Here is a 24,650-nt window from a genome sequence, read left to right as displayed (position 1 = left end):
TACTGATTCTATAAAATACACATCCTGATATTATTGTTTTCGTAATATCTTATTAGAATATGAAGAAACGTTGATAAAAGTTAATATTTTTTCATTATTGCAATGATGGTCAGCGTTTCAATGCTTTGGATATATCACTCTTTCATTCGCACTACACACATTTTTCAGCTTAAAGGTTTAATGTATTGTGTAAACGTAATAAGTATTTAAGGCACATTCTCTCATTGTGTAATTAGCTGTGTAGGCCTTTTTTGCAGGCCTAAAACTGCAGCCTTAGTACTTTTGTTCATCTTAGTTATGTAAGTAGCAAAGCCAGAAAAAACGTTTTTTTCTCCTGAATGAAGGGGTTAATGAAAACCTTCAGTGAGAATATAAGAAAAAGAAAAAAAAAGTAAAAGTAAATCTTATGGTCAATTTCATAATCATGTATGATAAACAAGTATTAGGAATTTAATGGTCTGAGAGTTCCTAGAATGCCTTCGTAATATTTCTAGACGTGCTCCTGTCGTCAATACAGCTTTTCGTACAAATAATTTAGCAACTATTGAACGTTTACTAAATCACCTTAGACAAAATATCTATATTGCTAAGGATTTAAAAATACAAGTAGATGATATTTTCAAGAATAATAACAAACAACAATAACAAAAATTCTTCGTATAACTCTATGAATCAAATTAATTTATCATAAAACTGGTTCTTTTGCGAATCTTCCTATACGTCGCAATGTATGTGAAATATTTTGGAACATTCACGAACAAACTAGATCAACGATATACCTAGAAAAATGACCATAATTTGATAGTATACACGGATGTGATAAAACTATTTTTTTAAACTTATGTAAACTTGGTGAGATTTTGTAACATGTTAATAAAATATGATAATTTTAAAATAAAAGTATCGAGTTAAGTGCGTTTAACTCAGATTGGTACGAAGTGATCTTATCATCAAGATGAGAAAACAAGTTGATGATTGCGTAGTTATCAATAAAAACGTTTGAGAGTTTTCTCCCAGTATTAAGTTAGCCTGGGAAATATACTTAATGATGTTGAAAACACATGTAAGAGGTAACAAATTGTTACAGATATTTTAAATAATTTAAAATGATGCTCTAACTACAGTGAACCAAACAATGTTAAAATGATTGAGTTACACTAAACACAAAACATTGCATAAAATATAAAGTGAAGATGTACACTAAAGCTTAAAAATATATATGTTATTGATACTTTTAATGACATATGTTATAAAATATTTTATTAATTTTATTTTATCGTTATATTATTTAACTAAAAAAAGTAGGTTCAAGTTGTAGTTCGAAGTAATAGATAAACAAGCCTTGATCTTTAATACACATCATCAAGTATTGTAAAGTAATTCAATTCTAATTTCCTTACACAAAGATTTTACAAAGAATTTACAAATAAACACATGTAATGATTTGTTTACCTGTTACATTGACTTTCCGATATTTTTCCATTTTCCCGAATCGGTTTTCAGCACGACAGGAATAATTACCGCTATCATCTTCCACTGGATATCTCATAATTAATTTTTGATCATTAAATACAAGGCTCAATCGATCTTCCGAAAGATTCAAAAGTGCATCATCCTTGTGCCATGTAATGTTCGGTCTTGGCGATTCTCTGACAAAACAAAATAAATAAATAATATTTCGAGCATCTGTTGTTAATACGATTGCACTTGTAGAATTCATATTATCTCTCATGAAATTAGGCTTCTTCCACACTACAAAGATAAACATGATTTAACTGGGAGTTATCATAATATAATTGTCAAAAAATGTCATTTGTTAATATAAAATAATTGTTTTTATTATTATTTAAATGTCAATCATTTTTACTGATATAATTTTTTTAAATATAATGTGTAAAGTTACGCCTTTAGGTAATATTGAAAATTCAATTTCATTTAAAATTGACATTGTAATTGAAGATCAAACGAACTTACCTGTAATTAAAGTACGATCAAGATTATACGAAGAGCCTCGTTCGAAGAGATTACATGTAGTTACCCTTACGCTCGCCAGAGGTCACAACGTTTAGAGTCTACTTTTTTTTTTTTTTTTTGGAGGGGATCCTGAGACCCCTGCTGTACTGCTGAGTGGTGTATCCTCTTCATATCTTCAGAGCTAAGTGATTAAATTGCGAAGAAATTAAGGGTTGGGAATAGGGAAAGTTCAGTTAGTCGGAATAATACGAGCGGCAATGAGCCGGAGATATGCTTGAAATAATAAAAAGGAGTTTTTCTGGGGGGGACCGTAATCTCTTTGAACGAGGCTCTTCGTATAATCTCGATCGAACTTTACTTACAGGTAAGTTCGTTTGATCTTCAATTATACTTCATTCGCCTCGTTCTTGAGATTACATGTAGATGTTCAGAGCAATGAAGGAGGCAATTTTATCCATAAGTAAAAGGAGACATATATATGTTTGAATCATCATTTATTTCCCTTTTATTGGGTCTAACTTATACCTAAGTACATTTACCAAGTCACAGTGAATACATGGCTGGCGGTAAACTTTACGGGTTTAGCCCGCCTCGCTTGACTTTACCACCTTCGAAAACACTCTGGAGTTGAACTCACATAAGTCAAGTGCGATAGGCCTTTTGTAAAATTTTGCAAAGGTTTGGGATCCTTCCGCCCATTCTCCCGTTCTCCTTATAGTATCTAAGTTAACTCCTGCGTTCAAAGCCGCCGAGGATGCGGCATGACGTGTAGAGTGAATTTTAAAAATAGAGGTATCCACCCTACTCCTAGCTAAAGTCAACTTAATCCACCTACTTATTGTCTGGGATGTGGCCTGCCCATGAGGTTTCTTAGTCGTAATAAACAAAGTGCCACCACTGCCCCGCAGTTCTTTGGTTCTATCCAAGTACTGCATCAAAGTTGAGGCCACACAGAGACTAGGGTCCTCTTTAAACGTTGGGAGGACTAATAGTGGCTGATATCGGCCTGGCGCCGACGTCTTGACTAGGTCACTTATCCTTATTTCTACTCCTCGTGAGGTTTCATATATATTTCTTGTTTTAATACTTGCCAACGTCTGAGCCCTGTGCGCTGTACCTAGTGCAAGGAGCGTGACCGTTTTATATGTTGCCTCTTCGAGGCTTAGCTTGTGCAACGGATGGAGGGGTCTTAAGTACTCCAGAACTAGCGACACATCTCACGTTTGCGCGTACTTTGGTGTTGCCGGCCGCAGCTTGAAAACTCCTTTCAGAAATCTTGATACTAGGGGGTCTTCTCTAAGATTACCAATAGAGATAAGCGATATTGCCGATCTCATTGTGTTTAGGGAGGCGTAGGACGCTCCCCCTACAAACTGGGCTGATAGGAACTTTAACAAACTGAGCCTATCGGGGGCGCCGAAAACCATACCCTCCGAGGCACAGAAAATAAACCATTTTTTCAGGGCTGATCCATACTGCTTCATGATGGATGGGGCCAGAGATGCCAGCAGCACTTCCAGTGCCTCCTGCGGTGCCCTCTTCCTTAGAAAGGCCTTCCTGACACTTTGCCAGCAATTAAACGGAGGCGGCTGGCATGTGGGTGAGGCTTGTTCCTAAAAGGGGTAATTAGTAAGTTAGGAGCTGGTCCCAGAAGAACTTGCTTAAAGATAAGCAGTTCAAGGAAAAGGGGAAACCATGGCTGGCTCGGCCAGTGGGGTACCACCACGATTCCTGTAGCCTTCTCCCGTCTAATCTTGGCGAGTACTTTAGTGATTAGGCTAAACGGGGGAAAGCAATAAAAATCGAGATTTGCCCAATTCACTGTAAGGGCGTCGATCTGGAGAGCTCTTGGATCGGGCTTCCAAGAGAAGAAGGCTTCATATTTTGTGTTCTCCAAACTGGCAAAAAGGTCCACCCACGGAACGCCCAAGGATCTTTTAATGTGCCCAAACGCATCAGAATGCAACTCCCACTCAGTGTCCTCGTTTGCTATCCTAGACAGACTGTCTGCTACGCAATTCTCCGTGGAGGGAATATAAGAAGCGACTAGGAACAGTTTTCTTTCCTCAGCCCAATTCCAGATCTCTCTAGAGAGACTGTTATAGTGGGGATATCGCACGCCACCCATTTTGTTCACGTAGGCGATAGCCGTCGTATTATCGACCCTTAATAGAATTTGACAGTCGGATAAGTCGCTGGCGAGACACTCCAGCGCCAGCTTAACCGTGAAAAGTTCCTTGAGGTTAATGTGCCATAGCCTTTGCTCCGCGTCCCAGTGGCCATATACTTCACGCACGCCGTCGGTCGCGCCCCACCCGGTATCCGAGGCGTCTGTAAACAACGTTATGGCAAAATCCAAGGTCTTAAATGTGTTAGAAGCAGCCGGGAGGTTGCGCAACCACCACTCTAAGTCTGCACGAACTTCCCTCGTGATGGGCATAGATTTTTCGTAATTGAAACCAACCCTAAATAATGCCAAGGTCTTTTCCCTTTCAAGAGTTTTGGTATGCACGAAACCAAACTCCACGGCCGGTGCTGCCGCAATCAAGTTTCCTAACACCTTGGTGAGCTCCATAATTTTACACGAGTTTCTCCCAAGCAGCGCTTTCACGAGATTAGGTAGTTTTATTTTCTTTTCCTCCGGCAGCTCTAGTTTCTAATGGACCAAATCAATGATCATACCCAAAAAGGTGCGTCTCGTAGACGGGACTAGGCGGCATTTTCTCCAATTGATTAGGAAACCCAATTCGGTCAAAAGTGACACCGTGGTCCTCGCGTTCTCCACGCATCCATCCGCGTTAGAGGCGATACAGAGAAAATCATCTAAATAGAGAACCGATAAATAACCGTCTTCTCTCAACCGGCTCACCACCGGCTTTAATAGCTTTGTGAAGATATACGGGGCTGTGCTGAGACCGAACGGTAAGCACGTAAAGTGAAACAGTTGTCCTTTCCAAATAAAACTTAGGAATTTCCGACTCTGTTCATGTATAGCCACGGAGAAGTAGGCATCTTCTAGGTCGATCTTGCACATAAACGAGTCTTTAGACACCAGGGCGCAAGCCGTGCAAATATCTTCAAGCTTGAAGTGGGGGGACATTATAAATTTGTTAAACCTTTTGAGGTTAAGTACGAACCGATGAGACCCGTTTAGTTTAGGGACCAAGAAATAGCTGGAGATGAAGTGCCCCTCCCAGTTAGCGCACGACTCTATGGCTCCCTTATCAATCAAGGAGGCGATGGCCTTCTGCACCTATTGCTCCTCCTTAACTAAGGGAAAATGAGGGATCGGTGAGGCACCTTGCTTAAATGGAGCAATCAACCGAATCTTTACCCCCGATATACATTCAAAAATGAAAGAATCTGATGAGATATTCTCCCATTCTGCCCTAAAATAACATAGGGGACCCGCCGATTTACGTACATTCTCTATTTTTGTTGATTGTAATTCGATCCCCTGCCGCGGCCCTGATACTGCGCCTTCTGGTTGAACGGCTGGTTTCGTGGAGTGGATTGGAAACTCAGGCGCGACTTGAACCTGTTCTGGTATGACCTGTTCTGATTGACTTATGTTATAGATCACAAGCTCTTTTCGATTAGTAAATTTAGTCCTCTTTGCAGTAACATGCTTTTTGCTGAAATCCAAATAAAATAGTATTGATTTTATGGTCAAGCAGAACATTTTGCAGAATTTTAATTTTGTAAAAAGAAAGTAATTTAAAACTTATCAGAACTAGTTATCTCTTGGAGGTGTTCATCTAACCAAGTTACAGAAAGATGGTCATGTTTAACAGCAGCACAGATAAGAGTGATATTTTCACCATTGTATGCTTCTTCTGGACTTATAATTCCGTAAGGCGCATCGTCGACTCAATCTCTAAAAAGAGATGTGAAAAAATAATCCAAAAAATTTTCTTCAAAATAAAAATAGACCCCAGAACGTTAAATAACTCTGCGAACCGGTAATTTCAATATTGTATTCTTCCGAGTCGCAATAGAAGCATGGCAAGCCTTGCAAATAATTTTTCCAAACGACTCCATGGTTACTTTTAACTCTGAATACGTCCCATTTCTACTCTGTTTACCCTTAAAATGTGAGATTAGCTTTAACTTAACATTATTTTACTTTTTCGAACTTGTTCATGCACTCATATATATGTAAATATATATATATATATATATATATATATATATATATATATATATATATATAAACGAAGCAAACCTTTATTTCTACTGTTGTACAGTTATACATAAAATAATAATCTGGGCACATTTTGTAAAACCATGATATATTAGGGGTAGGATGGCCAGTGGCTTGACAAGCAAACGTTGCGGTTTTGTTAAAACTGTAAAGAGACTCTAGTTTTGCTTGATTAAATATAGGTAACACGAGGCTTTTCTGCAAACGCAGAAAAATTTGTTATTTATATAGAGAATGGGCATTGCAAGTATAATATTTCTCCATTAAAGGGTATGGCAGTAAGAATTTTAATAAAATCACCGTAAACTTTTACTGAAAAATTCAAGAGCTTTATTTTATTGGTATTGTTTGCTCGAAAAGTATAAATTCCCTCATCTTTCACCTGAACATTAGATATCATTAAATTACTCTCTGGATACTTCGGATATTGTCGTTTAAATTGTGGCAAACGGGAATTTTTTCCAAAAACAATTTCTGTACCATTTGATGTAAGCCTAAAAATTTTAATCTTTAATGGTCAAAGTTTTTATGAATGATTGATTTTTGGAACACATTTATAACTGTATAAAAGTGCAACTATTACCACGAGATAGTTGGTGGTGGATAAGCATCAATGTTAACTGTAAGCAACACTACATGACCAACGCTATAAGCTTTGTCTCTGTTATTAGATGTAAGGGAAATGTAAGAATTTTGATCTGTAACACGAGATACGTTTAACAAACTTAAGCTTTTGCTTCCATCTTTATAAAAAATTTTAAAATTTAGTGATTCATAAAACTTACTGTGTACTACTATAAAACTGTTTGTACTACGATGTTCCTTAAACGAAGATCTTACTTGGCAAGTGTAATTACCCTCGTCTGCATAAGTAACATTTCGTATGATAAGTTTGGATGTTACGGAATCGACGTTATCATTTTCTACCACTTCTTGCATCTGGTCTAAAATTAATTTGGAGGACTAATCCTTATACTTGTTTAATTGTTTTCAAAAGCATTTAAATATGGTTTAATATACACACTCTTAATTACTGTATGAATGGCTGCAAGAATTGTGCATACACAAGTTGAAATTCTCTTAACGAATTTTGTGGAGTTTTCTAGGAGATAATGTTAGAACTTTCTACGTAGACTTTAACTGTACAGGTAACAATCAATGGAGAGCCTACAAAAACTGTCTGCCATCCTTCTATTTTTACAGTTGGTTTACTCATGCAACTGTAATAATAGCTTCTGGAAAATGTCATCGTCTCGGTCGTAATATCACCGTCATAAGTTTCACAAGTTAAAATGGAAAATCGATTTTCAGGACTGTTAAAACTTACATTCTGTAGGATGAAACCAATTTTAGGATCAAAAAACGAATTCCTGTTAAAAATTTCCTGCAATTTCTTTGTGTATAGTATGTTATTCATATTAGAATTTTCTAAGAATACACAAGTTTGAAAAAAAAGTTAATTTTACAGCATCACTTGTTGTTAGAGTCACGTTGATTTCAGGTGAAGTCGTTCGGCACGGAAAAATCGCAAAGTAAGGTAAACATGCTACAGGTGGTAGTAGTGCATATCAGTTTGGTTGGATGAATGTAATATTTTTAGCTGAGTGAAAATACACATAAAATACACTGAATTATCTTACATGAGTTTAAGTAGCTACGCTAGTAAATTATATTGTATTTTTTTAAAATTTAGTTAAAAATACGTTAATTCCACGATTCTTACATTTAACATAGATATACATCTAACTGACACTAGGGTCATTTGTGTCCTCACTTATTTTGCGTGCGATTTTTTTATTCAAATTAGCGCAACTATACCGACCAGAGTCTTCAGTAAGACTTGACTCTTTCAAAAATGTTTTATTTTTGCTCATTTCTTTTGGGTAAATGTCATAATCAGACATCATTATCTATTGACGTATATGAAATAATCGCATTTATTTGAGAAAAAAATACATTGCATTAAAATATTCTGTATACTAAATCTGTTCAACTTACACCCCATAGATAATAAGGATCTGGATAATAGAACTTTACATATTTATTACTTGTGCATTATATTTCCAAGGCTTCTTCTTCATTTATTTCCAACTCAGTAACGTTTGGATAAAGCTGGGGTTTATCACCATTGCAACCTACATGTACAAACATTGATAAATATGATATTTTATTAATAAGAGGTAATGCATATATAAATCTGAGTTATGAAAAATTAAATCACGTCAAAAAATTGTAATTATAAATTATCGCGTAAGAAACTGTGTTCAAGCTTCAGTATATAGGGATACCCGTTTAAATATATGTTCTGCCCGTTGTTGTTAACTGCAACGTACTTCCACAGTGTTCAGGTACGCATATGTCAAAAATTAAGATCTCAAGTAAATTTCCAGTTTCGGGTTTATATACCAGGAGCTCATAGCAAATTTTTAGACCCTATTTTTAAAAAATGTTTAAAAAAAACTTTTGTTAGAGCCAACTTCTTACAGTATGCAAACTGTTGAAAATGACGCAAATAAAATCCATCCGAAACTAATGTGCTATTTGTTTAAGTTGTTTAATTTCCATTTATCAGGTTTTTATTATTCTTAGTACTGTTGTGTTTATAGTTTTTAAGATCACATCAAAGATTTGATACTAACGTCTTTGCTTTTGCATACCTGTTCATGTATATTTATCTTCATGTCTTTACATACCCACAAATATGTGTGTATCACATTACTAAAGATTTTTATATATAGTTATGATTTTTTTTTATTAAGTTATCTATTCACTATAGATGTAGGGGGTTGGAGGATATAGACAAAATAATCTAAGTGTCTACAGTAAGCATTTAGTGCAACTTGGTCGCGAAAGCTTGCAGACGACGCTATCAACGTGTATATATACATACTAGCAGCCCCCCGTCTCGGCTTCGCCCGAGACTTACTAAATAAAACACCGTAGTGTGTTGACATGTAATGTGAAACATTTTTAGTTAGAAAATTTTACACATATTCCCGATACATCTCAGAACAAAAATCTTCTTATTAAAAAGATTTTTTTCAGAATCCATATAGTTTTATTTGGTCAAATAATAAGGTGTAAAAATTCAAAAAAATAATTATGCTGAAAAGTACCGTGCGTTCTTTATGCCATAAAATAATCGGTGTCCATAAGAAGCCGTTGATCTACAGTTTCTCCCGTGTAATTCACGTAAACGGCTATTTTTTAAAGCTGTTAAGATTTTAAACCCCCAAAAAATGTATATTAAAAAAAAAATTTTTTTTCTCATATCTCACAATTTTATTACCAGAGCAACAAAGTCCTGGACCTTAAACCCTACATTTTTATTGCCACAAAAACAGAAATACATTTTCTACTAATTTAAAAATCTGAAGTAGGATCTTTAAAGATTTCAGAGATTGCTGTGAGGGTACAATTAAAAGCTGATCTCTCACGTAATGGACTCTTAAGTTGTCGATTTTGACGCTGCTGTTTTAATCTCGATAAATTTTCTGCGTCAGTTTCTTGACGCCTCAAATTGTATTCATTAGATACATTTGAAGTTTTCTTTCCAATATACCCTTTTGCGACTATTAGCATGCTTACGACTTTTGTGACCCCTAAAGGCTATTTTCAGTCAACTTTGTTAATTTTAATACATTTGTTGGCAAGGAAGTTCGACGTCCGATGGCCCTAAAAAAGACCGGTGAGCTTCTTAATTTAACTCTTTCTTGACTGCAGTTAACAGCAATTGTGACTGCCTGGATACCTCAGGGTGATCTTCTCTGGCCTGCTGTTGAAGATCCAGACTGATCGGGAGAAAAATTACAAAGTCCGAAGCTTTGGAGCTAGTTGTTGGGATCTTTCCCAACTTCTTCCGGTATAACGTCGAAGACGTTGGTGTCTAAAGCACCTTTTTTATTTGCAGATTCAGTTGTTTTGGTGATCTTAGATGGGGATATTGGTTAGTGATACTTGCCCAGTGGAGGCTGTCCCGTTGGCTCAAGTTTTTTTTCCTTTATAGCTGTTATAGGTTTGCCCAGCGAAGACCTTGGAGAGGATCAGTGATTCCTGGTTGAATGCTTAGAGTCGAGAGGGTAATATAGAGTCGTCGGTCACCGGGTTTTCCAGCCTTGCGAAGAACAACTTCGCAGGTGACGTTGTGCGTCTGCTAGTGAATGGCTGACTTGGTTTAATAGTGCCCGTTTTTAGTTAATATAGTCTTTTAGTTGACGAATCGCTTCCGGAAATAGTAATAAAAATGTATTTGTTGGCAAGGTAGTTTACACTTGGATGGCCTCTAAAAAGAACCGATGAAATTGATGGTTATGTAGGGAACGCCAATACTTATAATGGCCCTAAAAAGCGCCAGTGGTGAAACTTCCAGGCTATTCTTTATTATTGTTCCTGATGATGAAGAGCTGGCTACTGGTTGCTTGATTTTTACCCTGGGAGTCTCGATGTACGGAGACTGTGATGGAGGGAGGTACGCCGCTGACCAAAGAATATCTCGTCTCGGGTCGTTCCCCGGATAAAAAACTGCTCATCTTTAGACGGGAACATGTGGGTAAGCGCGTTGGGGACGCGACGACCCAGAAGGTAGCCGTTGTGGCTTCCCGTGCCCCTCAGAGCTGTTTTCCCTTGCTTACATTTGTAGTCACAAATTCTCTAACTACACCAGGTGGGATGGTGGGACTGCCACACGACTCTGAAGAGTTGGTGCAGATTGTGCTCTGGCTAGATATGTCTCCTGGTATTGTGGCATGGACGGCATCGGCTGGAATTGATTTTTTTTTTTTTTTTATCGCACTCGTCGAGATTCAGGGTGAAGGGACACCTAAGTCCCTTCCCCTTTAGAGAAGAGTGTCGTCCGTAACCGGGATACCCAGCTGCAGGACTATCACTTGCAATCGTTACACAGCTTGTTGAGCTGCCGAAGCTCGACTATACCACTTTTGATACGCTCCGGCTTATTATAACCACACTTATTTAATTATGTTGCAGGTAGCTTCGATTTTCTGTCGACGCCACCTAGCGGATTTTACTGTACTAAAGTGAAAAGCTGGCGTATTTTTGCAAAACTTTGAGCTCATTTATTGCTATTGTTTTTAAATTTTTTGAGATAAAAACTATACTAAAACCATCTAGGAAGTATCGTGAATCAGTGTGCAAAATTTCAGCAAAATGGGTTCAGTAGTTTTCGCGGTTAGCGATTACAACGGTTTTAGCGACTTTGCTTTATATATTAGTAACATACTTGTTGAATAATTTCTAAATTGTTCTAACCCGCAAAGTTTATTAAGTTTTCCCTCTCATCTGTCATCTGCACACATTTTGGTACCTGAGTTTCACTTTTTTGACGCTGTGCTGGAGGCACTGCGTGCTACGCACCTAGCGGTTAGTAACGAAAGAAAAAAGTTCACCAATTAGGAAACTATAACTGTATGAAATTTATAACCATGGATACAAAAACTATTAGTCTACAATTCATGTATAGCCCAGGCGTCACATAAAAATATTCTTACTAATGAGTAAACCATATCGATTTGTAGACTTTTTTGTGATGAAATTTTTTACCAACTCCATTCGCTACCACCACATATTAATATTACTATACTCATGGAATGCTCATAAGTTATACTTATTATGTACAAAGTAACCAGCCCGTGATTTTTATTTAGTTGTAGTGTTTTAAGTAGCCTTATATAAACTTTTTAAACTATTTTAGTTTCTCGTAACATTGAATCATTATAATAAAATACTAGGATATATTGACTTCATAATAATCATTGCACTTCGTGAACGGATGTTGAAATATAAGATGCATTTCTGCTGAGCTACGTGTTAGGTATGAATTCTGTTAACTGTATAAAATGAGCATATTCTACATATTTGTTAACAGGACGTTTTGAATTATGATGCAAAAATATTACCTTGTGGTGCAAGCTACCATTAGTAAAGTTATTAAACGGACTGCATATTGTAGTACGTTTTAAATCACTTGGAGATCTTACCATCATGAAATAAATGTAGTTATATTAGTAAATAGAACGGAATATATGATACATTCGATTGTTTTTCTTAATAAAAACGTTAGAGCAACGTCTTTTTTTTAATTGTCGCTTCCTTAAAATTATTTAAACAAAAAAAAAAAACGTTTCTTTATTACACACAGACACCAAAAAAACTTAGGCACATCATAAACTGTTCAAATTTATTCTTACACAATAACAGTGAAATTTATAAGCATGAAAATATTTATGATTTGCATCAGCTACAATAACGCAGGTAACTTGAGAGTTAATTAAGATTACTGTAAAAGTACTTACCTGAAAATAGGAAGATTTTAAGGAACAGTGCCGTCTAGCGCAGTATCGAGAACAAGTCCAGCCATTTTTTATAATTTTGTTTAACTCCCTGCAAGTTTTTTTTAACTTGCAAACTACAAATACTCATAATTACCATGATTAAACGTTACAATCGCAAAATGATCGAATTTCCAAGCAATATGCTGGACAAACTATGAAAAGCCAAGAAGGTGAACATACGTGATGATGCACTAACTCTAAATGTGTAACAGTGAAGAAGCACAGACACAGATATCAAACAACGAGCTAGTAATGGATTACAATAAGAATAATTGCAAGTTGTTACCACCTTGGGAGCCACTATTCTTGTGCTTTATGTGTAGCTATCGCTGCTCTGCGCTTAGCAACACGTTTTAATTACCCCCAGTTTGTTAAGCTACGCATTTGTTAGACGTATTGAAGTCTTTTAAAGACTTATTAGAAATTTAATATGCGTTACAAGTATTTGAGTTACATGGAAATGATCAAAAACTAATTTAACTTTTAATGAGTGAAAAGTACATTATTTAAATAGGAACTTCAACCCTAAGTAATATTAATCTATTATTTTTTTTAAAAAGTGTGTGTGAAGATCGACTTAGCATGTACCTATACAGTTCGCAAGGAACGCCATTCACGCACTGCTTCTAGTCGTCCACGAAGAAATCGGCACCAGTGCGCGAGAAAATTTCGTAACATAGCAATAACTAATAGCAGTGACTCGCAATAGAGCATCAATTATTTAGCATAAGGCTGCGTTAAGATGGAGTCTGGGAGTCTGACAGACTGGCATTGAAGCTTATAAGAGTGAGAGAGAGGTTAAATGTGGTCACGTGATGAACCTCTCTCTCACTCTTATAATTAGCGCTTTATAATGCTTTATTATATTTAAATGAAATCTTTAAATTTGAAGGAAATTCATGTAAAGATTATGGATTACCAGAACTAAATGAAACTGTAAAATCTAAAATATCAAGGACAATAAAACTGTAACTGATTTAGAAACAAATTTCAAGGATTTATTTGCTTATCTAAATTGTGAACAAAAAATAGTTTTTAATGAAAATAATAACAGTGATACAAAATTATATTCAATTGATGGTCTAGAAGGTTCTGGAAAAACATTTTCATACAAAACATCAATTTTTTAATTTTTGTTTAAAAAAGGAAAAGGTTATATCTATGGCTTGAACAGGAATTGCTTTAATTTTATTACCTAAAGGTATGACAAGTCATAGAACATTTTGATTAACATTAGATAAAAATAACATTGAAAGTTTTTTCTTAGAATACAAAGCTGATAAACAAATATTACGAGAAGTAAATGTAATTATTTGGGACGAAGCTTCAATGGTCTTTAAAAAAGCTTTGAAAATAGTGGATAAGACTTTAAAAGATTTGTGTGATGATAATATTTTATTTGGTGGAAAATTATTTATTTTAGGAGGCAATTTTAGACGAATACTTCCAGTGATAAAGCATGAGTGTAAAAGTTCTATAATTAGTAAAACTATAAGGTATTTATTCCTATGGAAACACTGTAAAGTTATGAAATTGAAGAATAATATGTGGTGTACAGATTTAAAATTTTCATTATTGTTCATGAACATTGGAAATTGAACAATAAAGTCTATCGAAATTTCACTGGGATGGAAAACTGATGATGTTCCTAAAAAAATTTATAGAGATGGTATAAATAGATGTTTATATGATGTAGTTCCAACAACTCATAGCGAACTTTCGTACATTTTGAATAATAAAACTTTGAATTTTATTAAAGAAAAAAAACATACTTATTACAGCATAAATTATGCAAAATATAAAGGTAGTGAATTTTTCCAACAGTTCTAGCTTTTTCCATGACAATCAATAAATCGCATGGTCAAAGTTTTGATAAATTAGAATTTTATTACAAAAGACCTTCGTTTTCTCATGGTCAACTATACGTATTGTGAAAAATTGTATACTTTTATTTTTTCTGCAAAATACCATATTGCTGCTATATTATAATAATATTAAATATTGATTAGTAAATAATTTAATTCATACGATTATACAGATATGTACATTTTTTTTTTACAAAAATGACTTTCCAATAACATTTTTATCTCTAAATACTTTAACTCTACATATTAGTTCTATTTATGATATAATAAAATATTGTGATACGAAACTATTATTGTATGTATATTTTAAGTATATTGGAATATAAGAAACATCATTAAGACCAGTAATTGTCTTGACAAGATTCTTGGTGACCGTACTGAATCTTATAACTATAGTATCGTACATTCCTTTCTGGTAATTTTATTTATTTCAATGCAAGCCAATTTAAAAAAAAACCACATAAAATTATTAAAATTTAATGTACACTCAGTGGAACTCTGATCTGTCCCGGACCCTATTATTAAACAGTACTTCACGCCATAGTTCCGAAATAGGGTCCAAGACAGATCAGAGTTCAACTGAGTGTACATGAATTTAATACATACAAACAAAATAAGATTCATAGCAAAATATTTAAATTAATTCCACCAATATTTTTCGCTAAAGCACTTTTAATCCACAAGTTCAAGCACAGCAAACTGCGAAAGGTTTGACACCTTAAGGTGGTTCTTTCATGAAATGATCATGAACAGAATAGTATTAAATCTTACTAAGCATTTTTTACTGAAAGTTGTAGCCTAGCTATTAATTTATTAAACATAATTAAGTAAACAACTGACACAATGAAGCTTATGCCATTCCAAGCATACTGCTATCTCGAAAAATATGTGTTCACAGACATAATCAAAAGATATTAAAAAAATCACTGGCAAACATTTTCGTTTCCTTTGTTGAAAGCATGTAGGCAAGCATCCACTGCTGGTATTTTGAGGTTAACGGCGAATTTGAGGTAATCATTCTTACGAACTTTTATATCGTATATTATGATCTAAAATTTTGAACCAGTACTTAATTTGCCTCAACAAACAATATTAACAAATAATGTTTTAAAAATTATGCAGCAGTATTAAATATCAACTCGACAGTCACACCTTTGACTCGGGAGTCATAAAAGAACCACCTTAACGAGGTTATCCTGTTAGTGATTATTAGCGAAGCTTCCAAAACCATGCGTTTATCTGGAACTGATGACGAGAGTATACTTAAAATATCATGAGTCATTCTTGCTAAAGATAAATATAAGTTTTCGTGGTCCCACCACCAATCTACTACATTGATTTCCGCTGTAGTTCTTAGTGTTTCGTAATAGCTTTGGAGTTCATTTTGCCAGGATCAGCCACTTGTTTGAGTATTTAAAAAAGTATTGCTAAAATTTAAGAACTCCTCTTCAATGTCAACGGAATCGCTTTCTTTACTCGAAAAGTTCACAAAATTTGATTCACAATACTTAAATTTGAATAGAGCTTCGAATTTTTCTACACTTGTTTGTTTTAGATTTTTTCCCCAATCAATCGCATTGAATCCTTCTACTATATGCCTTCGATTTAAGAACAAACATAGGCAGTAGATCTAATTTGCCTTCGTAAAATGTGTGTGTGTGTGTGTGTGTGCACGCGCGCGTGTGTGTAATTTTCTCAATAGTACTCTAGCTAACAACCAAGACAAGACCAATACAAGACAAGAGTACATTTACCAAGATATTGCCCATTTTCGAGAGTTTTCAAGATCAATACAAGACTCATCCTAATGGACCCGTCCCATGTAGGGAGGTTAGTTTTTAGTCAGTAGGCATACCGGGAAATCCCACACTACCGCCGGAATAGCTGGGGTGTCTATAAAGATTTCGCCTTCCTCGTTCCAACAAACAAAAAAACAAAAAAATGAGTTTTTCCTATTTATATAAGCACATCAACTTTACTAGGCGGAGTCTCTAATAATAATAGTTGATTTGCTCATAAGCGATTTATTTCTGCCCATTTCTTTTAGATAAATTTCACGATTGGCATAATTATTTGTTGATGTATAAAAAATACTCGCATGTATTTGAGAAAAAAACCTCTTGAAAAAAAATAATTTTGTACTGAATCTCTTCAACCCTCACAGCCCTGTGATGATTAAAATTTGTATAGTAAAATTGTACATAGGTATTACTTGTGCATTTCATTTCCAAGGATTCTCCTTCATTTATCTCCAACTCAGTAACATTTAAATATGTTTCAATTAGAGATAATACATTTACAAAGAGTTATCAATAATTAAATCATGTTGAAGAATTACTACTGTATATGATGGTATTTTAAGAGGAAATTCATAACCAAGTCTACTTTTTCTTATCCGAAAATGAAAATTAAAGCAGAAAAAAAGTCGTACGGACTTTACATGATTCAGGTCTCAGAAGAATTACTTTTTCATATTGTTACAATGGCTTGCGGAGAACAATTGTCTTACATTTTTAAGGTTGTCGTCCCTCTTGACGATTTCTTGATTTTTTTATGTAGATTGATGTATTATTCAGGTGAAAAAAATTTTCTTATACATACATTAAGTGTACTTAGTGAAAAATTCAAACAATTGCATTTTTTCTAATATCTCCATACGTTATACAGTTTCATTTTTTACAATGAAACAATTTTTTTCTTTTGATTCATGCATTCAAGTTTAGTATTTCATTAAGATTGATAGAAAAATTCCTTAATTTGTAATCATAATTAAATTCTTAACAAAATCTTATTTAATATAGTTCGAAAAAACAACATTTTCTATTTTCGCACATTCCATAATTTTTTTTTTTTTTTTTTTTTTTTTTTAATATAATAATTTTACTCTAATGTGATAAATATTATTATTTTATTGACAGATATTACTAATCTGAGGTTGTAATTTGCATGTAAATTTCAATACTTACTGTATCTAAAAACAATGAATGTAGTTTGGTTTTTTTTTAAACATCTTATATGATCGTTTGATGACAAAAAACGTTAGATTACAATAAATGACTAAAACTTTGAATTTGCTACTCAACATAATTTAATATTGTTAAATAGTTCTCTTACTGCAAAAAAAATACTAACACATTTAACGATAGTTTTTTAGAGTATCAGAAAACTGAGTGGATTTTTTGAAGATTTTGCACTGCAAATTTGTTTATTCAAAGTAAGGCCCGCTCTTTATTAATAAATTAGGATGTGGTTAAATTTTTTTTTTAAGTCTTACAATTTCTTGTATCGCTGAATAATATCGGTGGGTCAGCGCAAGAAAGAGTTCTTTCAGAGTAGAAGACACGAAAGAGCTTTTTTAAATCAAGAAAAAAAAAGGGGTCTGTTTCAAAAAATTTATTTTTCCTTTAACTTCAAGTTGGCGATACAAGTATGTATGTATATATGGGTAAATTAATGAAGCATTACTTAATAACATTGTGGTAAATTCTAAGGTAACATAGGTCACTTACTGGTGACGTTGTTAAATAATTAATAAAATATTTATTAATAATAGAAAAGCTTATTAACAAACGATACGGAGTATTTACGATTTACTTTATCAATACAAATTATTGCCTTATTTATGTCATTATGGGCCAGAAAGCACTCCACGTTACCTTAATTAGTACTTGTGTTATCAATTACTGCTTTCTTAGTTTAATAATGATCAAGTAAGCACCTTATGTTACCTGGTGATAAGAATTTCAATTATTAATTAATGATTTAGATTTTTATATGTATAGCCACGTATAGACTGCCACATTATAATCGGAGAAAAAAAATTAGTCAAAAATACTCTTTCTTGTCACGTAGGTTAAAAAAGCTCTACTTTCTCCAAAAATCTGAAAAGGCTCTTTATGTCCTTTCACTCTGAAAAAAGACTTTTTCTTGTACCCACCCAAGAAATCATTTTTAAAAGTACAACTACATTTCTAGCATTTGATGTAATTGGTTTTCCGGCGCAAGCCAAGATTCGAGCTTCGCCCAGATGCGTAAGTGCCCCCTCCACTCATCTCTTCGAGAGCGAGTCGGCCTCCGAGATTCTCCGTTATTTTCCTTCTTGTTTCTCTTCTTATGCCCTTTTGTCTTCTAGGGGAGTGGTCCTCACGGACCTGTCCCATGCGGGGAGGTTAGTTTTTAGTCGGTAGGCACACCGGGTGAATCTGACACTACCACCGGATTAGCTGGGGTGTCTATGAAGATTTTCCCCTCCCCGCTCCATCAAACAAAAAAAAACAAAAAAAAAAAAAAAAGGTAAACGGTTAAACTTTTATTACGATCTGAAACATGAAAATACTTTAATTATCACCATCCTAAAAGGTTATAAGGTTATTTTTTTTTAATAGTAACATATTACGCTATTTCAAAAAATTTTTTATTTCTCAATAACTTTTAATGACTTGTAACGTACAATGTGCAAGAAAATTTTTATGTTTTATACAATCTTCTATATTAAAAAAAAAAAAAAAAAAAAAAAAAAAAAAAAACGAGTATAAACTTATTTTTTTACATTATTGCTTGTACTAGAAGGTGAAATGTTACCAATAAATCAATTTACAGTGCAGAATCTTGGAAAAATACACATAATTATCTAACGCTTCAAATAGCTACCGTGAAACATTGTACTGCTTCCTCAGCTGAAAAAAAAATCATTTAACATTGCATTATGTGAAAATGCAAATAAGATGTAGACACTAATTGCAATCTAACGTTTATCATCAAACAATCGTAGAAGTTCTTTAAAAAAAAACCAAACCACATTTATTGCTGTGGTAAGCGTTTTAAAGTACATATAAATTACAACGTTCGTACTCGATTTTTATAAAAAAATTTGGTTATTCATCATTAAACAAAACTGTATACTACTATATACATTATACTACGATAATTAACAAAAGATGCTTAACTGCCTTGCATTTTAATGATCAATTCTATCACATACAAACAATTAAATTAATTTATGCTAAGCATTATATATTTCATAACAGGTACTATTACTTGTCAAAAGATTGCCTAAACTGAAAGAGCAATTTCAATTGTAGGATTTTTATATTATTTGACTATCTATATGTTTTGACAGCATAAAAATATTAAGCACCGATTTTTTAAAATTGAAAGAAATACTATTGTAGAAATTTTCTGGTAACAATTGTTAATGATATTATTGAAACGAAAGTAAATTTTTTGGACCTTTGGCTATTATCTCTCGTAAACTGGATGTTCATAATTTATTGGAAGTTTAAGAACGATTCTTAAAAATTATATGTTTAGTATTATGAAATTATGAAATAGCCTTGCAAACTAGAATTATGAACGTAATACATTGTTTAATAGACTCAGTATTCAAAATATAATTTTTTTGACATGCCCGAAAAAGTGTTGACAACGTTTATAAATTAAAACGTAAGTTGTAATGAAAAATTACAACAGAATAACAAATTGTATTGAAAAAAAAAAAAAAAAAAATTCTGACGGCACTTATAATTGAACCCCAAATTGCAAAACTATTTTATTAGTGGCATAAGCTAAAGCCATCTCAGCTGTACAAATTAAGATCGTTTTTTAATCCAAAGTCACATATGTTCATTGATAGCTTTCGAAGCTTGGCCTACAGTTCAAAGCGATTGTAGGAAGTAAACATTATAATTTATATTTAAGGTGCTTATAGTCATGGTATCAACCTCCAAAAATATTTAAAGTTAAAAATTTTTTCAACGTACTTTCTTGGATACACCGTACTATAAAAAAATCTTAAGTACAGGAAAAATTAAAAAATAAATGCCTTGAAAGTCTGAGCTTACAATTGTGTAAGCATTTATTGGTATGATTTAATTTTCGAAAAATAATATGGCTATCCTTTCTTAAGCTTTCATATGTTATAGAGAATTGTAAAATGAAAGAATAGGTATTGTATTTTATTTTATAAATATTAGATGTCGAATATTTTTTTTCTCTATTTCCCTTTAATTTCTAAGATCCTATCTAAGAAGTAAGTATAGCGAGAGACTCGTCGCTTGCTTTCGCTACGATATACGTGGTCATATAGCTATATAGCTGTATTCGGCATTTCCACTCCTATCTATGTAGGCACATATTCGGTATACCCATTCCACGCTTCTCCAGAGTATGTGCCTATACATTTTTTTTTTTTTTTTATTGTTCATCATCGCCCGTAGGTTCAGATATGGCTTTTTATAACACAAGAATACTGTTTTTCAGCCATCGGTGCACCTGAGTTATGACCAGATGTTTATACGCATATAAACATCTGGACCATCTAATAGTCACACCTATGATCATGATGTCGAAGCGACAGAGGAACAGTTAATCGACCCTCGAAAATCAAGAGCACAGGGGAAATGGCGAGACCTGAATGGTCACCAGACGGTAACCCATCCAAGTACTAACCGCGCCGAATGCAGCTTAACCTCAAAGATCGACGGAACTGCAACTCTACCGTTGCGCCACCGCGACAACTATGAGCCTATATATGCCCATTTTCGCGCTACACACTCGGCAACCCCCTCCTTGCTTCTCAAAAAAAAAAAAAAGTAATATGTGCGCCTGGTTCGGCCACTTGGTCACGACGGGGTGCTTGAAACAGTGTCAAAAAGTGAACTCGCGCCATATTGGCAAGGTGCAAGTGATGGGAGGGGATAGATGAGTCGAGGCCAGCGTGCGTGGTGGAGAAAACAGGAAACCTGGGGTACCAAATTACTGTCATTTTTGCTTAATTAAGGAAAGAATAACAGTATTTCGTCAAATTTACAGATGTTATCATCACATATGCATAAATAGTATCAATATTATGAAATTGCACTTCCACAAATGTAAAAAAATGAACTATGTCGTGCCAATAACGGTTGTAAAATGTTTGAATGTAACAATATATTAATGAAGCCTCGTGAGTTATCTATCTAGAGCATACTCTCATAAGCAGACGGCAAAAAGAAAGATAAATACGCGAAATGAGACATGATCATTGTGATTTATATTATTTAAATGCGTATGAAATATGGGTGTAAGAAAGTGCTGTGTTGTTCAGTGTAACAGGAGCGCAAAGACAGGTGGAGTAAAATTACATAAATTTCGATGATTATCCAACTGTAAGTGAAGGTAATTTTCATGTGCATTGCAACTTAGACCATTTTCAAAATAATCTGAATAAAACGTTCATGCAGGTTAACTTTGTAGGGGGCTGAAGTTACCGAGGTTTGCCTTATTACGACGGCACTCATCAAATTGCTAACTCCACCACTTTGAAATTCTGTTTCGTCGCACACATGACTACTTTCAACCAACTGTTTACCTTCTTTTAAGGCTTCAGAGTTAAAACAAATCGAGTGTGTGATATTTCTAAAGCCTGTTTTTATGATAACATCCATAATTGGATGAATAAAGTTTTTTGCTAATTAATTGATTATTACTAAAAGTGTGCATCGGTGTATGGTGTTGACATATAATGTGGGTACCCGCGGTTGCATGATTTTGACGCTAAGCAAGGGAAAACAGCTCTGAGGGTCACGGGCAGCCACGACGGCTACCTTCTTGGTCATCGCGTCCCCAACGTGCTTACCCACATGTTCCCGTCCAACAATGAGTGGTTGGTTATCCGGGGAACGACCCGAGACGAGATATTCTTTGGTCAGCGGCGTACCTCCCTCTATCACAGTCTTCGTACATCGAGACTCCCAGGGTAAGAATCAAGCAGCCGTAGCCAGCTCTTCATCATCAGGAATAAGAATAGCCTGGAAGTTTCACCACTGGCGCCTTTTAGCGCCAGTATAAGTATTTACGTTCTCTACTTAACCATCAATTTCATCGATTCTTTTTAGCATCCACCTAAGTGTAAACTACCTTGACAACAAATACATTTTTATTACCATTTCCGGAAGCGATTCGTCAACTAAAAGAATGTATTAACTAAAGACGAGCACTATTAAACCAAGTCAGCCATTCACTAGCAGACGTCACCTGCGGAGTTATTCTTCGCAAGGCTGGACAACCCCGTGACCGACGACCCTATACTACCCTCTCGACTCTAAGCATTCAACCAGGAATCACTGATCCACTCCAAGGTCTGCGTTGGGCAAACCTATAACAGCTATGAACGAAAAAAAACTTGAACCAACGGGACAGCCTCCACTAGACAAGTATCACTAACCAATCTCCCCATCTAAGATCACCAAAACAACTGAATCTGCAAATAAAAAAGGTGCTTTAGACACTAACGTTTTCGAAGTTATACCGAAAGACGTTGGGAAAGAGTACTACAACTAGCCCCAAAGCTTCAGACTTTGTAATTTTTCTCCCAATCAGTCTGGGTCTTCAACAGCAAGCCAGAAAAGATCACTCTGAGGTATCCAGGCAGTCACAACTGCTGTTAACTGCAGTTAAGAAAAAGTTAACTTAAGAAGCTCACCGGTCTTTTTTAGGGCCATTGGACGTTGAACTACCTTGCCAACAAATATATTAGAACTTAACAAAGTTGACAGAAAACAGCCTTTAGGGGTAACACAAATTTTAAGCATGCCAAAAGTCGCAAGAGGGTGAATTGGAAGAAAAACTTCAAATGTATCTAATAAATACAATTTTACTTAGGCGTCAAGAAACTGACGCAGAAAATTTATCGAGATTCAAACAGCCGCGTCAAAATCGACAACTAAAGAGTCCATTTCGTGAGAGATCAGCTTTTCATTGTACCCTCACAGCAATCTCTGAAATCTTTTAAGATCCTACTTCAAATTTTTTAATGAGTAGAAAATGTACTTGTGTTTTTGTGGCAATAAAAATATAGGGTTGAAGGTCCACGACTTTGTTGCTCTGGTAATAAAGTTGTGAGATATGAGAAAAAAAATTTTTTTTTAATATAAATTTTTTGGAGGTTTAAAATCTGAATCTTAAAAAATAGCCGTTTTCGTGAATTACACGGGAGAAACTGTAAATCAACGGCTTCTTATGGCCACCGATTATTTTATGGCATGAAGAACGCACGGTACTTTTTTGCATAATTATTTTTTTGAATTTTTACACCTTATTATTTGACCAAATAAACTATATGGATTCCGAAAAATATGTTTTTAATAAGAAGATTTTTGTTCTGAGATGTATCAGGAATATGTGTAAATTTTTTAACTTAAAATGTTTCACATTCCATGTCAACACACTACGGTGTTTTATTTAGTAAGTCTCGGGCGAAGCCGAGACGGGGGGCTGCTAGTGGACTTGTATTTTTGAAACAGAAGCTGCTGTCAAAGCTAATGTGACACGCGGTATGTTGTGCGTCTATACTTTGATAACAGTATACTATTTCGCGTACGCAGTATTATGCAGCGTAAACACAAACGGACAGAGCATTATTATTTCAAGAATACCGAAATATTCAAGTGGCGTAATCCATACAACAAGTGATACAAGCAAAATCTGCCTTCACAGCAAAATTAAATTATTAATCATTCTACTAATAAATGCATATATGTGTACTTACAATTGTGTTGGTTTGCTGCTAGGACTTGTTGCTTCGGTAGTGGCACATTCGCCGATTTTGGATAGATATTTTCGTTTGATTTTTGTCCCTGAATAATTGTACACGCATCACTATGTTCAAAAAAGCACTTTTCTACATTTAATCGAAGGCAATCATTATCTTTGTTCGGAATTAAAACGAGTTTAAAAGTACAACCAATTTTTTCACTTTTAGTTTTACGAATTTGTTTTTTCCTCGAGTAGTAAAAGTACCTTCTCTTTTATACCTGAGCTCTAGGTACGCGTAGTGCAAAGCTTCACTTTTTTGATTCTTGGTGGAGCCATGCTCTTTACATAACTGTATGTTATTCGTCTCCTTCAGTTCAGCTATCCATTTGTCCAATTCAGCCTTGGACGAAAAAACTTTTGTTGTATCCATCCCGACAAAAAAGGACTCTTTTACAGCGAAGAACAAAAATGTAGGCTGGTTGCAATGGAATAACTGCATGTGCAAGACTGCATGATGCTGCACCACTTTATGCATGTGTGTAAGTACGGTTGCGTATTTTCATTCCAACTTCCATCCCCTCTGCCCCCCCCGCTATTCTGACTCGACTTGACTACGGAGAAACCAAAGATTTGACCGTCATCATGACACACTTATTCGCTGTGAGCGCAATTCTGAAATCGCGCCCCCACTGGACACTTTGAGAACGATTGGTCGTGATTAGAAAAGGACAGTACTGTAAATTG

The 24,650-nt window shown here is 34.7% G+C and overlaps 1 protein-coding gene across 1 annotated transcript; it reads right to left on the bottom strand.

Annotated features, from left to right (window-relative positions):
• Positions 1–3,191: 3,191 nt before the first annotated feature.
• On the bottom strand, positions 3,192–24,336 carry LOC149374176 (uncharacterized). The gene is made up of 5 exons (XM_089594777.1): positions 24,185–24,336; positions 5,399–5,609; positions 4,685–5,056; positions 3,695–4,630; positions 3,192–3,587 (listed from the first exon to the last, which is right to left on the bottom strand). Exons 1-5 carry the CDS (start codon positions 24,334–24,336, stop codon positions 3,192–3,194), a joined length of 2,067 nt encoding a protein of 688 aa, XP_089450903.1.
• Between the last annotated feature and the right edge of the window lie 314 nt (positions 24,337–24,650).

Source organism: Copidosoma floridanum, unplaced genomic scaffold, assembly GCF_036245765.1.
Source record: "Copidosoma floridanum isolate Cflo_tuat_1 unplaced genomic scaffold, Cflo_Japanese_pri ptg000021l, whole genome shotgun sequence".
NCBI lineage: Eukaryota > Metazoa > Arthropoda > Insecta > Hymenoptera > Encyrtidae > Copidosoma > Copidosoma floridanum.
Note: the sequence above shows the minus strand (reverse complement) of the source record. Positions and strands in the feature narration are given on the sequence as shown.

What these genes read in the sequence shown, in the direction of transcription:
- LOC149374176 (XM_089594777.1), bottom strand. Translation starts at nt 24,336, where the DNA reads ATGGATACAACAAAAGTTTTTTCGTCCAAGGCTGAATTGGACAAATGG. An exon ending in AATCAACAAAAATAGAGAAT is followed by an intron (nt 5,057 to 5,398) that starts GTACGTAAATCG and finishes CCCCACTTCAAG; the next exon opens with CTTGAAGATATTTGCACGGC. An exon ending in ATTGGAGAAAATGCCGCCTA is followed by an intron (nt 4,631 to 4,684) that starts GTCCCGTCTACG and finishes TTGGTCCATTAG; the next exon opens with AAACTAGAGCTGCCGGAGGA.